This window comes from Mesitornis unicolor, unplaced genomic scaffold (assembly GCF_000695765.1).
Source record: "Mesitornis unicolor isolate BGI_N332 unplaced genomic scaffold, ASM69576v1 scaffold53208, whole genome shotgun sequence".
Classification (NCBI taxonomy): domain Eukaryota; kingdom Metazoa; phylum Chordata; class Aves; order Mesitornithiformes; family Mesitornithidae; genus Mesitornis; species Mesitornis unicolor.
In genome coordinates, this window is record NW_010200844.1 from 17062 (window position 1) to 31142 (window position 14081).

Consider the following 14081-nt stretch of genomic DNA (forward strand, 5'->3'; position numbering starts at 1 on the left):
TTGAAACTTGCCCTGCAGCAATTCCTTTATCCTCTCTCCTCATTCATATGCATTCTCCTTACTGCTCTTTATGAAGTGATCCATGGCGAAGTCTTCCTTCCCCTCTCCAAAATGTCCTTCTTACACTGCTACCATTGCTCCATGACACAAGCTAAGCCAGCTCTTCCCCTAAACCAGACCATGAAGCAAGAAACTACATTAGAGTCACAACTCTAAGAGCAACAGGTAGTTTAAGGTCACAAGAGAGATCTCAGATATTACTGCAGTATGTAACAAGGCACACAGCCAACTCTGACTACAGATACTAAGCACAGGCCACAGAAACCTACTGAAGAACTTAAGTACTTACATAGATGGCTTTACCATTCTACCAAGGTTTATATATATGGGCTTAAAGTTTTTAAAATGGGTTTCTCAAAGCCAGGCAACATTAGGACCAACTGTAGGTATTGTTACAAAAATACACATTTCTTCTCCCCTCTGCAAAAAGAAAGAGCTAACTAAAGCAAGCTTTTGTTTGCTATTTCTCTCCATGCATCTCCCCTCTTTTTGAGCAGCTGAAGTGGTTGTTTATGAAGGTAGGTGCAAGTGTGCAATGAAATTCATGTAAGTGGGAGACAACAATACCACAGGATGCCCAGGTTGTGAAGCAAAACAGCACCAACTGGTGACAGACTGAAGCAGAAACTTGGCAATGTGGGAAGTTTTCAAGTCAGTGAGAACAGGCAGAAAAGGCATGGACAAAATTTCTGGAAAAGGGATTACACAAGGTGAACAGCAAAAATAAAACAAAAGCTGCCCAAGATCTTCAAAAACTAGAAATGCCACAGTAAATTATTCTTAGACAGCTAAAGATTAGTATTGCAAAGAGTGGACTGTGTGCACACTTGCTGAGAATATATAAGTTCTTTTGGCTATAAAACTATGAAGAAAAACGAGAACTCACAGCAGAAAAAGGTTGAATGAACCTTCAAGTTAGCATAAAAAAGGATGATGAAAAAGAGATCAAAGTGCCAAGTGAGATCATGTCCAGACACCACCAAAATCCTGAAAAACTTCTAAATCAAGTATTTCCTATCATCCTGTTGAAACAGGTCCATAAGCACATTGCTGACATTCATTATTACAAAAGTCTGTTAGCAAAATAAAAATAAGTTTGACAGAAGGAACCATCTTCATTCAGAAGCACTGACCTAAACTGGTGCATTCATATTGTGTCACTGAAATGTAGAAAGTGCACATGTACTTATCCAAGCCAGAAACAAAACTCCCATTGACTCAAGTATATCCAAGATTTGAATTGAAAGATGCACATAATAACCACCAGGAGATTCTGAAGGGCATACCCCTGTGGCATGGGACACACCTGCTATTAACACAAATTTAGAAACAATTATGGGCAGGACAGATTTCCATATGCCCATGGACTAAAACCTAGTAGAAAGCACAGGAAAACAATTGTTTCCAAGCACTCTAGTGTGACATTTCTTAAAGTTATCTCAGAAGCAAAAGTTCCCTGGAAGAACACAAGGCCAGGCTTAAGCTGAGTGGGTTCTGCTATAGCAGCAACTTTTCATCAAAAGCAACTGCTTTACACAGAAAATCCACAGCACTTTCGAATGGGCATTTCTGCCTCTCTGGTCCCGCAGCTTCATTGTGCCTTTAACCATTAGCACCTATCAGATCAGAATGCTGAGCAGCAAACACTTTCAAGGAGGTTGGTAAGGAAAGGGGAAAAAAAAAGAAGTCTCTCTCAAAATTGAACAGCTCTGTTTACAACGGCCTCCCCTAAACTTCAAAAGCTCACTTTAAGAAATAGTTACTTAAAAACAAGAGAAAGAGGATAGGTCTAGTATTTGATTCTTGGAATGTCAAATACCAATTTCAGAGGACTTATTTATTTTGGAAGTACGGAATGGAGCACATGCATAAGACCTGATCCTCCTTACAAATAGAAGGTATGCTCACTGTTCTGAAGGAAGATCATGCATTTAGCAGCACTGCTGATCAAAGAGCTGAGCTTTATGTCAGTTAATAATCTGTCAGGTAGTAGGGAAGAAGAAAACATTTTAGACTTTTAAACACTGTTTCTAGCTTCTACTGCTTCTACACCATTCCTACAGCAATATATAAATTAGCAAGGAACATGATTATGCTGAAGCCTATGCATGACACACAATGCACATCAGAATTAAAAAAATATACTCTCTGTTGTGACTTTTTATTACAAATACCCCAGATAGAGAAGACAGACTTTCAGGAACAATCTCACAGAAACCAGGCAGCTCAAGATATGCAGACATTTGACAAAACCTACACACACATAGATGTTGCACTGAGGACTAAAGAACTGCACAGACTGAAAAACTGTGTTACTGCAGACAGATGTTACCAAAAGAGTTTTTACAAGTATGTATTTAAGTAGCATTTGCCAATTTTTGTTGACTGACCGGTCTTATGCTGATCTGCAAGCTTGTTGTTGGCCATAGACACTTAGATTTAAGCTCTACAGGTATCTTCTCTACCCATTACTAAAACACAAAGCCTGAGAAGAAAAGAATTTGGTCCTGAGCTTTGTTGTTTCTACATATAAGTTAATTTTATCTTAATAACAAGTATTCAGGACTGAAGAGGTTAACTACAAAAACATCAGTTCTTATTTCTTCTTCTCCTCACCTATAAAAAACTGCAAATAGAAAAGCTCTAAAGGAAATTTAGTTCATACCAAACCATGTGCCAGACAAAAAAAAGAGTCAAATAAACGTGCTCTAGAACATACAGTCTTAGCTGCAAAGCAATACAGAATTCTAGCAGACAAAATCCTACTACAGCTGTTAGAGCAGGTACAGGATACATGATCTCAGCAGACTGAAGTTACTGTCTTTTGTCCCTTTACCAGTATAAAAGCCTATGTCAAGGATCCAAATTTGATTTGTGTTCTTCAGTTTCATCAGGTAGTTCTTCAGCAGATGCACCACACACATTGTCCTGGTTATCTGCAGACTGATTGAGCTCATCAGGTGCCCCAACTGCAATTTGAGCTGTTTCTTCTTCCTCCTCTTCCTCAACTTCCCCATCATCCTCTACATCCATCTCAAACACCCTCACGTGACGGAGATTCGAACTTAGCTACAGAAACATTAAGAAGTTTCTGTTAATAAATAAATAAATAAATAAAAGCACCAATATAATTTTAAATGTCAGCCAATAGCTTTGAAAACAGTCTTTATCTTTGAAATGGAAGTATCAAGGAAAATGGCAATATTTTATTGCTCTGACATCAGGAAAAGTAAAAAGCAAGTCTATCTATTACCTTCTGTTAACGTTTATCCATGTTTTGTTATGAGAGAGGTATGACTGTATCCTGACACACTTCTAACAGATTGAGAGAAAAAAATCTATTTGTTAATTAAAAAAAAAGCTTTGATAAATCTCACTAAATTAACAGAAATGTGTTATCACTCTCTTCAGTCATTGCACGTTTTCTTTAATCCTTTACAGGCCTGTTCACAGATACTGTACTTACCACACAGGAAACTTTTCTAATGCCATTTACAGCAACATACTGAGCCTTCATATTCTCCAGCACTCTCCACTGATTCTCCAAGAAGACAATACGTGAGGGTATCTCACCACTTTGCTCATCCAACCTGCACGCAGCCAAGAAGAAAAGCACAATACTAGTACATAAGAAACAATCCCAGTGCTAAGAAAAACCTCAGCCAGTCCACTTTTTTATGTCTATTATACCATATGCAATGAGCAGATAAACATTTGAAACCATCGTAAATCTGCTACAGATATTCTAGAGTGGGAGATCCAACTGTGGAGACACAGCATGTTTCAACTGAGGTAAAATATTACAGCAGGTGAGAAGGGAGTTGCAAAGCCTGAGCTGTAACAGCTACAGCAGGAGGATGAGGGTGGCTGTCTTTCAAACCACTCCTCTGCAAGGAGTTTCTGAACAAAGTCACAGAGGTGATGCCTTCACTTACACAGAGGCTTCCATGACCTTTCAAAAATGTATCGCTCCAGTGCGAGTCCGCACTCACAGGGACTGTATGAAAGAACTCTCTGCCTATTACAGTGGTCAGGATCAGTTTGAAGTTGTTTTTAATATTTGCTGTTTGTTTTTCAATACACAATTTCTTTGTGGCATATAAAAAATTACAGTTCAGTAACGGGGCTGGGGGGGAGGGGGTGTGGGTGTGTGTTCACTCCGCCCAGGTGGTCTCCTCTCCCTATGCCAACACAGAGAAAGGCACCAATTCTGGTATTTCAAGACTAAGCTGACAATAGTTTTAAGTGTGACTACCAGGGAAAAGAAGAAGAAATATCTGTGTATCCTTATCACAAGGCAGAGGTGTATGAGCAGATATGCTGGAAACAGCCTAAATTCAAGTATTCTGCCCAAAATTAGCATCCTCTAAAGAGAACATTTCTGATTTGACAGGATGTCTTGAATTGGTCCTCCCATTTCATGAGAGCCATGTACACAGGCAGTATTCAGTCTCAAAAACGCAAAACCAACCCCAACCCAACCTCAGAAAAAAAAAACTGTTTAGGAAGCTTCCATCTCCCCACCCCACTGTCCTTGGCACAAAAAGTTTTTTGCCTTTAAAATATTTACACACACACAAAGCACGAGTAACTGTATACAATTAGAATATTTGCTTAATCTGCTTTTCAGTTCTGCATTTTCAGACTTGCTCTAAGTTTTTCAGTACCTTTTAGTAGAATCCCAGATGAATTCCCTATCTTGGTCCTCATCCGTGTACACTGAAGATAAAGGCAGCTGAGCCAAGACTCTCTCCTTCCCCTCTTGCTCCACACTCTCTGTCAGAACTACAGTTACAGTTTCATCGTCATAGAAGTGTGCATCTAAACAACTGTAGCATCTACCGTAAAAAAAAAATAGAAAGCATCAAGGAATAAAAGTGAATACAGAACTAAAATATTTTTAAGTTGCACAGCATACATGTTAAAAATTATTCTGTAGTTAACAGTTAGCTTTACTGTAAACAACAAAAAAGGTCAGATGTGCAGCTAAGACAGTAAAAGACAGCCATAACCATTGCAGACCCCTGTATCATGAAGGAAAAATTATTCTGAAGGGAAAAAAACCCAACAAAAAATGAAACAAACAACTTACTAGCAATCTTAGTTTTTCTCATTTCATGTGAAATAAAAGAAACAGTAAACACCAAAGAAAATTCAGAAACAATTGAAGATACTGATTGCAATCACATCTGGCCTTTCTATATTAAAAGGATGAGCTTAGTCTGCCATGCCTTTTCAGATGCCTTCATTCAGGCATATCAAGTCTCACTCCATCTTACTTAAAGAACAACATAGATATTAGCAAGGACTGTTTCCAGCTGCTTTGTTTCTTGCACATGTCTTAAAGCTCTAGTTTTCAACTAGAAAATTAAAATTTACTTGACCTTAAGTGAAAAATAGGAAGAAGTTCTTCACTATGAGGGTGGTGAAAGATTGGAACAGGTTGCCCAGCAAGGTAGTGGAGGCCTCATCCCTGGAGACATTCAAGGTCAGGCTTGATGGGGCTCTGAGCAACCTGATCTAGTTAAAGAAGTCCCTGCTTACTGCAGGGAGGTTGGACCAGATGACCTTTAAAGGTCATCTAACCCAACACATTCCATGACTCTATTTTATAAGACTCCCACAAACCTGCATCTTCATGCACCTGTGCCATTTCTTACAGCCCAACTCACTCAGGGACTACAAGCTGGTCCAGAGTCTGAAGTAGTAACTTGCAGGATAAAAGCCAAACTATAATGCCCGAGAAGTTAACCTAATGTAAAATAAACATGGTCTTCAATATAGCAATTTGCAATTCTGAAAAAAAAATCAAATATACTGACCTGGAGTCTGAGCTCTCATCAATACTGTTGTTCAAGAAGTTTCCAAACTCTACTGCAAGAATTCCACTACTGACAGACCTAGAAGAACAGAGTTCATAATCTCAGTGACTAATTTCTTTTCCATTCATAAAGAATCCAAAATCTCTAATGGCAACTGTGGTAAGAGATGGTGTAAGCCTGTCTAAGCTTAGCACAATACATGGCTATATCCCAAAATGATGTAACCGGTGGATGGGAAGCTTTTGATTTCTCCTGCCCCTCAGTAAAATGTGACTCATGGAGTCAAATGGGAAATGGCATCTAGCTTGTGGAATACAGTTCTTCTTTGCTGAACTCAACTGTCTCAGGTTCATTAAGTTACTTGTTACTCAAATCTACAGAAAATATATTTAGGCTGTTTTAGATATCAACGAGGGAAGAAACAGGATAATTTTGTCATCAGCAGATCTCAACTGTAAACACAGTTTCACCATGTGTTTTCTTCAGCAGTAAAACTGCTTTAAAAATTCCCATCCCGCCAGAATTCATTATCTCCCCAAATTACGTGACACAAATTATAAAAATCAGTATTTTACAGAGATGAAGAGTTTTTGTTGTTTTCTAAACCCAGGTCATTTCAGTGATCCCACTGACAGAATGCGTCTTAAACAGTAGTATCAGCACAGCCAGGCAGTGACAAACTGCATCCCAGACACAAACTCCTGAAGGTACACAAATCTACACCCCACAGAGATGCAGTCTGAAAACATGATTCCCTGTAATTTTTCACAAGTTCTGCAAGCAAGTAGTTTTGTGAGAAGCCTAAGGGAGCCTGATTTTTTTTCCTAAGCCCGAAACTATTGTAGGTCTTGTGATTAGATTTTCTGAGTCTAACACAACACAAAGTCCTGCTGCAGTTTCCTACCACACTTCCTAATGTCCTCCTCATTTTCTCTAGTATCTAAGAAATATTGTAGTGATGCTGCTCATTACTTCTTTTTACAAAAAGCTTCAAATTGCAATTATGTCTGTACGTGTCAAAGCTCACAAACCACTCTGCCCCCCCTTTTTGCCTTACCTGGAAGTATCAGTATGTCTCCTCAAAATATGTATTTTAGAAATAGAATTTTCTAATATGGTGAAGAGAACATAATGTATATTTGATGTTTTGTCATTCCACCTGTAATGCAGGGGGAAGGAAATTAAAATTTAGGTAGTTTTAATAATTGGAAAATGGCATAGAACAAGGAAGAACAGCATACTTACAGAAATGGTAGTTTAAATAACTGAGGTGTGGAATCTTCACTGAAAAGAAAAATCAGTGTATAAGATGGTACTGAAATTTTGTGCAATTGAGCTTTAGAAATAATGTAAAGAAATACCTTTGAGAAGTTTTGTAGAGAGACATGCAGACTGCTTGATGCACTGACTTTCCAATTACATCCTAACAAATATAATGAAAACAGGCCAAAAAAATGCAGGCAGTCATTCATAATTATGTGCCTTTTAAAGATAAAAAAACCCCAACCAACAGGGGATGTGAAATAAGAAATCCCCTACTATGCTGCCTCTAATCAAAGACTTCAGACAACCCTGCATCAGTGATGCTGGGCTACATGCTACCACCTGAGTTGTAGGTGCTCAAAGGCAAAGATGAAAACTTCAGGCCTTACTAAGCATCACTACTATTTTCAGTTGAATACTGCCCCTAAAACAAAGTTATAATTTATATAGATTACTTACCGCTGGCTTTTGTAAACACTGATCAATGACCCTTTCCATTTGCCTTTTGACAAAATGCAGTGATTTCTCAGGATAGTAGGGAAACAAAAGTGGACTTTCTGTAAACAGATAAAGTTCATTTAACAAATGCTTGTATCTCCATGAAACATACTATGTTGTAATTACAGGGCCAAATTGAATTAGTCCAGTGGAGAACCAATAAGATGGTCACGAGGCTAGACACCATGCTTTACAAGAAGTTGAGGGGGCTGCGTTGATTCAGCCTAGAGAAGCGAGAGCTAATGAGGAGGAACCTCTTGCTCTCCTCAGCTGCCTAAAGGAGGAGTTACAGAAGACATCATTTTCAAAGCTGCACACAGTGAGAGGAGAAGATGTAACAGTCCTAAGCTCCAGCAAGGGAAATTCCAAACAGATGTAAGGAAAAGAGTTTTCAGAAGGACTGGTTAGTCACTGAAGCAGGGTGCCCAGAGAGGCTGCGGGGTCTCTATCCCTACAGGCATGGAGGACTCAATGGCAAAAAACCTTGAGCAATCCAGCCTAGCTTCAAAATTATCCTTGCTTTGGTTGGATTAGGCGACTGCCTAAATTATTCCCTGATTATAAATTCTAACTCAAGTAACTAACTAGATGATCTTTAAGGCCCCTTCCAACCTAAACCATTCTATGATTCTATGAAACGAGATAAATGAATGAGAAACAGAAGCCTGCCTGCCCCTTCAGGTTTTCTTTGCGGCCCATTCAAAATTGCAGAAAGACAGAATTACACTTACCCAAGAGCTAGAAACGCAGTTGTCAGAAGATAGCTTGTTTAAGCAAAACAATTTCTGTACTTCTTATAGCAGCTATGATTTGGCTTCAATAGTACTGATTAATTCTTATGAAACTGACTACTTTTTAAAAATACATTTAGCTTTTGAGATAAATCTCATTACTCACTTAAAGTACATAACCTGTACATTTTCAAATTTTTAGCTGGAAAAATTATAAAAATTACATCAATCAAAGCAATATAGAAGACCAAAGAAGGGTAGAAAGTGTCACTTTCTACCAAAGCCAAACAAAAATGCTAAAATTTCCCCCGTTTTTCATGAATTAAATTGGCAGAAAAGGCAGCTATAGCAAATTCTATCACAAGACAGTTCATGCTGTAGAAGTTTTACAGTCTGTGGTTTTTAAAAATAAACAAGAATAATTTTCACCATCAGCTTGTTACAGTCTCTCACTTCTTTTTCCACCACTAACTAACACAATAGTCTCAGATTCCAGTCAAAAAGAACAAGTTAGGACACTTCCCTCAGGTATGACCTAAGTGTAATTATTATTTCCTTCAACTGTAATTAAGATGTCCTAAAAGAGACATCTCCTGGGATTCCTTCCACACCAACATTTCTGAGACTGGTACATAAAAGGTAGGAAACTCCTAATACCCAGAGAATGGTAATAACACAGCAGAACTGTGTAAAATAACAAGGCCCTTTCATTTCACTCTATTCAGAAGGAGACCCATGACTAGCACTAGAGAGATAACTTGTAAGCACGGAAAAAACAGATTAGTCTTCTACATTTGTTATATTCTACATCTATCTTTGAGTCACTTTTACTTTTTACTAAAGCACACGTTACCTTTAAGATGAGTACTATTTTTAAGAAAGTTAAACCACTGATTTCCCTCTATATTAGGTGGCGATACAAGGTCATCATCTTCATCTTTCAAGTACTAGAAAAGAAATAGACATTTTTAAGATTGTATTTGATGAATAAAAGACGTTAAAATTCACCTCGAACATTCCCCCTCACAAGTCTTAAATATTTCTTAATTTAACATGCCCTACTCTTAAAACTAAATATTCTACGGATTCTTGAAACAATAAGAAAAACCAACTATTGTCTACAATCATATAGTGATATTTCCACAAGAAACTGATTTTTAAATCAAGTTTGAGCACAAATGTTCTGAAATCCAGTGATTAATGGCATAAAGACAACAAACACATTTCAGTTTTACATGTGCGAGGTAAAATTTAAGGTGTTTTTAAACACTTCTTTTCCTAACACTAGTGGAAAATATTTAAAATATTCTATTCGACCATTACTAGAATTTGCAACACAGAGCAAAAGGGAGAGAGATAAAAAGCGGGGACAGCTTTAAAAGCTTCTCCATGTAAGGACTTTTTCATTTCTTTTTCCCATTTACTCCCTAGTTACTAGCTTACTCCTACCTGACCAACTCTCTCCACATTGAAGTATTTTCCTTTACGATTGTAAAGTTCCGGTGCCTGAAAAAATAATGCAAATAAAACCATAATTTAAACCCAAAGTTAAAGAGAAGCAGCGCACAAAAAGATAACTGAGTTATTTTATTATAGGATTTTTTGGATTCAGTTCTTCAGAAATAGAGTTAGATGCTGTACTTGACAAACCAATATAACCTACCTCATTGAAGTGTTCAGTAAGAAAATCAGCAACAAACGTGATATCTTTTTGAGTCATCTAAAAGAAAGAGTGAGAAAAGCAAAGGATAAGAAATCCATTTCGTGAGCATAGAACACATGTTCTGTATGCTGAAGAAGTGCAGCTCCCTCCAGCTGTCCTCACAAGGCAAGTGCTCCAGCCTCCAATCTGCTTGAGAGCCCTCTGCTGAACTCACTCCAGTTTATTCATGTCTGTCTTGTATGGCAGGGCCCCGAAATGGAACAAGTATTCTATATGTGATCTGATGAGTGCTAAATAAGGAGGTTAAATACTTCCCTTGACCTCCTGGCCATGCTCCGGTTAGTACAGACCTGGTTACATTTGGACACCTTTGCTGCCAGGGCACACTGCTGGCTCATGCCCAGCTTGCATCCACCGGCACTTCAGTCCCTCTCAGCAGAGCAGCTCCCCAGCCAGCTGGGGCACTGCTGTGCTACTGCAGGGGGTTGTTTGTCCCCAGGACAGAACCTTCCATTTGTCCTTGGTGAACTTCAGGAGGTTCCTGTCTGTCCATTCCTCCAGCCTATTTTCTCCTGGAAGGCACCTCTGCCTTTGAGCGTATTAACTGCTTCACCCAATGTGATGATGTCTGCAAGTCTGATACAGGTTTATTCCACCTCCTCTACCAGGGCAGTGGTAAAGATGTTAAAATCCCATTCCATTTAACTCATGCCCAGTCATTTAGGGCATATAAAGAGTTGCTATACACTGACACATACACTTTCACATACAGTGTACTAAAAAAAGTATTACCAAATAAACCAGAAAAAGTAATTCACGCAAAACAACATATTAGTGTGAATCTGCAGACATCAATTTTCTCAAATAAATGACATAGACACTATTACTTAAATTTTGGAACAAAAATAATCCTTTAATCTTGTCCTCTAAGTCAAGCAGAATACAGACTACACCACCATTTATCAGAAAATGTTACTACTACCTTGTTCAGCTCTGGAAGCACATGATCTTCTGACATCCTCAACATGGCTGAGGGAAAAATTACATTCTTACTGCAATAATATTAATATGTTTTCCTAATATTCTTAATTTTCCACAGCTATGTAATAAGACACCGCTGAGAAAACAGGAATGATTAATTTGTCAGAAGCAAAAGAATCTGGACTGAAGAATCATGAATTGAGACTGAAATTAAGTCTCACTTGTTCCACTAGCTTACAATAAATATTATAATATAAATAATATAAAATACATGAATACTGTCATGCCTAGAATAATATGTTTTAAGAGAATTGCACAGAAGTAATCTTAAATCAGTGAGGCTTAGATAATCAGTTTTCTGTTTAGTTTCAACACAAGGGAACACATTTAACATTTAAATAATGAAAGTTCTAACTTTGTTATAAAGAACTCTGATAGTTCTGCTTTCTACCATTTTTATAATTAAAATTATTATACTTCTGCTTGTAAGTGCTAACACTGTTTCTAGTGCTTTTACAATATCTGGTAAAACTGCTTAGTTTCTTGTAAAGTAGTTTTAAAAAGATCGGTTAAAATTATAAACCTATTCATAACCACTTTATAAAAACAAGCTGGCTAAAACACAGCATTCTGTAATTCCTTCTAATATTTTACCTACAGCTACGTGGCCACAACTGGAGGTGACTATTAATGTATCCAGGCATCCAGAGACTGTTTACATCTGTGCATAACTTTACAGCTAACGAGGTCTCCACAGGAGAAAGCAGCAAGTGACAGAGTAAAGCAGAGTTAGACTGTACTTCAAATTTGGTGTAAACTAAGACCTTTGATTTCTCCAAGTCAAGACCAGCAAATTCCTCATGAAGCAGACAACAGTTTAGAGTAACATTACTAAGCATATACAACCCAAACTGTACACATTTCAAGTTTAACTGAGAACCATCAAATTTATCATCTGTGTTTAATATTATAATTATTTTTGCCTCATCTACTGTAATCTTTTAGGTGTCCAGAAACTTTCTACAACAGATATAAATAGATGGTTATAACTAAGATCAGCTTAATTACTTGCCAACATTTCAATGCTTACAATACAAAACAGATACTGGATGCTTACTATGTCATCAAGCTTACCAACATACAGCCATCGAAAAAAAGCTTTGAAGTTTTTCATACTACTGTCAATAACTCTGAGAAAGAAACAAGAAAAGAAATTACCAGATCTAAATGTCACAAGCTGCTCCAGGCTTAAATCCCATCTTTACTGCAGAAGGGTTTTGCAAGCACTATCAACTTTTTAAAACATGCCCCATCTAACCTTCCAAGTAAGACTATATCTTGGGCTGTGAGTCTATGAGATAGAGCGAGACAAGATAAAAGCTCAACACCAAAAGAGAAGCCTTGCTCTCCCAACTTCCTCTATTCCCAGCCACATGCTTCCTCTTAGATACAAGACTCAATAGGTACGTTTTTAATTTCTCCAGACTTTATACTTACTGAAGCAGCTCGTTTGCTTTCAGGATGAAAGAACCAACAGCAGTAATAGCATCTGCAAAAAGAGCTAACTGTTAGTATTAAGCTTTCAAAAGTAAAATCAGAGTGGGTACGTAGCACACACACTACCATACCTTCAATTCCAGATGCATCTAATCCCAGAGACTCATATTTTTGTTTCCATAAAGCCATTCCTTTCAATTCACTCAAATGGTATAACAGTGCCTCAGAGCCACTAGGAAGGCAAAACAAAGTATAATCTTTCAGTCACCCTTTGGGAATTCATTGCTTTACAGCATGCTACATTTTTATCTTTTAATGTGCTAAGTGGAGAGCTTTATAAGGTGGTCTGGCATATAAGAGTTAAAGTATGACTTCAGAGAAAAGCAAATATTGTCCTAATGATTTTAAAGTTGGGTGAATATTTTGTATATATTCTATAAACACACCAGGCAGTGATATATACAGGTGACGCGTCTCGAAGATTGCTCAAAATACTTCAATAGTTCTCCATAACCCAAAAGTAAAATAGTATATTTTGCCATGATCACAGTCTCCACATTAGCACACCTACAAACAAAGGATCACCAATACAGTATGCTGTCATTTAGTAAAGCATATAATATGCCATTTTATCTATAATTCATTGGATATTGTGTGACTTACCTCTGTAAATGACTTATGACCAACTTTTGTATACTGGAATAGGAAGACTCTATGGACTGACCGAGTTTTTTTAAACCCTGTTAAAAGAGAAATACAAACATGTAATAATGTTCTCTTAACAGAACAGTGATTAATAGATATTGAAATAATTGTAATATGTAAAAAAAATATGAACATACCTTTACTGTCAGTTGGTTCATTAGTAATGCCTGAAGTTCCAGACTAAAAGGGGTGGGGGAAGAGAACCAAATATGTGTTCATTTCGTATTTTAATATCAAATGCAAATACATACTCAGATAAAACAACAGTAACTACCTTGCTTTGCCCCATAACAACAGCTGCATAAACTCATCCTGAACAGAAGTGGTTGTATTCTTTTCCTGTCAGTCAAAATGATTGAAATAGATTGGTGAAATCCAAGCTACCAAATAACATCACAAACACTTGAATTAAGTATACCGGAAACCCCACCCATACCCTTAAATGCTGAAATCAGACTACTGATCTCTGGGAATTTTACAGTATTTTACATTATTTTCAATTGTACTACCAAGTAGAAATCTTAAGCAGTTTGCCATCACAGAGAATCTGTTTGAAAAACATAAATAGATTTGATTCAATTAACTTCTAGCCATGGTCAACGAACACAAAATTTAAGCAAATCCAAAAGCATCAATCATGGGTATTATAAATGTTCTACTGAACTAGGCTGTAAGTGCCAGTGGGCTGTTGCTCAACATTTACAGAATTCAGTTTATCAATTACTAAAGTACAAAGAACACAACCTTAAATACAAGGTAACTGATCAATAGCTGCGCAAGCTGAAAACTATCATTTTTTAATAACTTAAATTTTAAAAAGTAGTATCACAATACAATTGTGCTTGATTGTACTCAGCTATC

General features: G+C 37.3%; 1 protein-coding gene across 1 annotated transcript in view; it reads right to left on the minus strand.

Moving 5' to 3' along the window:
• Positions 1-2913: 2913 nt before the first annotated feature.
• Positions 2914-14081, minus strand: part of ANAPC4 (anaphase promoting complex subunit 4) — an 18201-nt gene continuing 7033 nt past the window's right edge. Inside the window, exons 11-28 of the mRNA XM_010189858.1 lie at positions 13495-13559; positions 13358-13400; positions 13179-13255; positions 12647-12747; positions 12516-12567; positions 12153-12208; positions 11020-11066; positions 10038-10094; positions 9824-9880; positions 9228-9321; positions 7605-7702; positions 7244-7305; positions 7128-7166; positions 6940-7041; positions 5883-5960; positions 4728-4898; positions 3527-3650; positions 2914-3129 (exon numbers count right to left, since the gene is read on the minus strand). Coding sequence (XP_010188160.1) covers positions 2914-3129; positions 3527-3650; positions 4728-4898; positions 5883-5960; positions 6940-7041; positions 7128-7166; positions 7244-7305; positions 7605-7702; positions 9228-9321; positions 9824-9880; positions 10038-10094; positions 11020-11066; positions 12153-12208; positions 12516-12567; positions 12647-12747; positions 13179-13255; positions 13358-13400; positions 13495-13559 — 1539 coding nt within the window. The remainder of the gene's footprint in view (positions 3130-3526; positions 3651-4727; positions 4899-5882; positions 5961-6939; positions 7042-7127; positions 7167-7243; positions 7306-7604; positions 7703-9227; positions 9322-9823; positions 9881-10037; positions 10095-11019; positions 11067-12152; positions 12209-12515; positions 12568-12646; positions 12748-13178; positions 13256-13357; positions 13401-13494; positions 13560-14081) is intronic.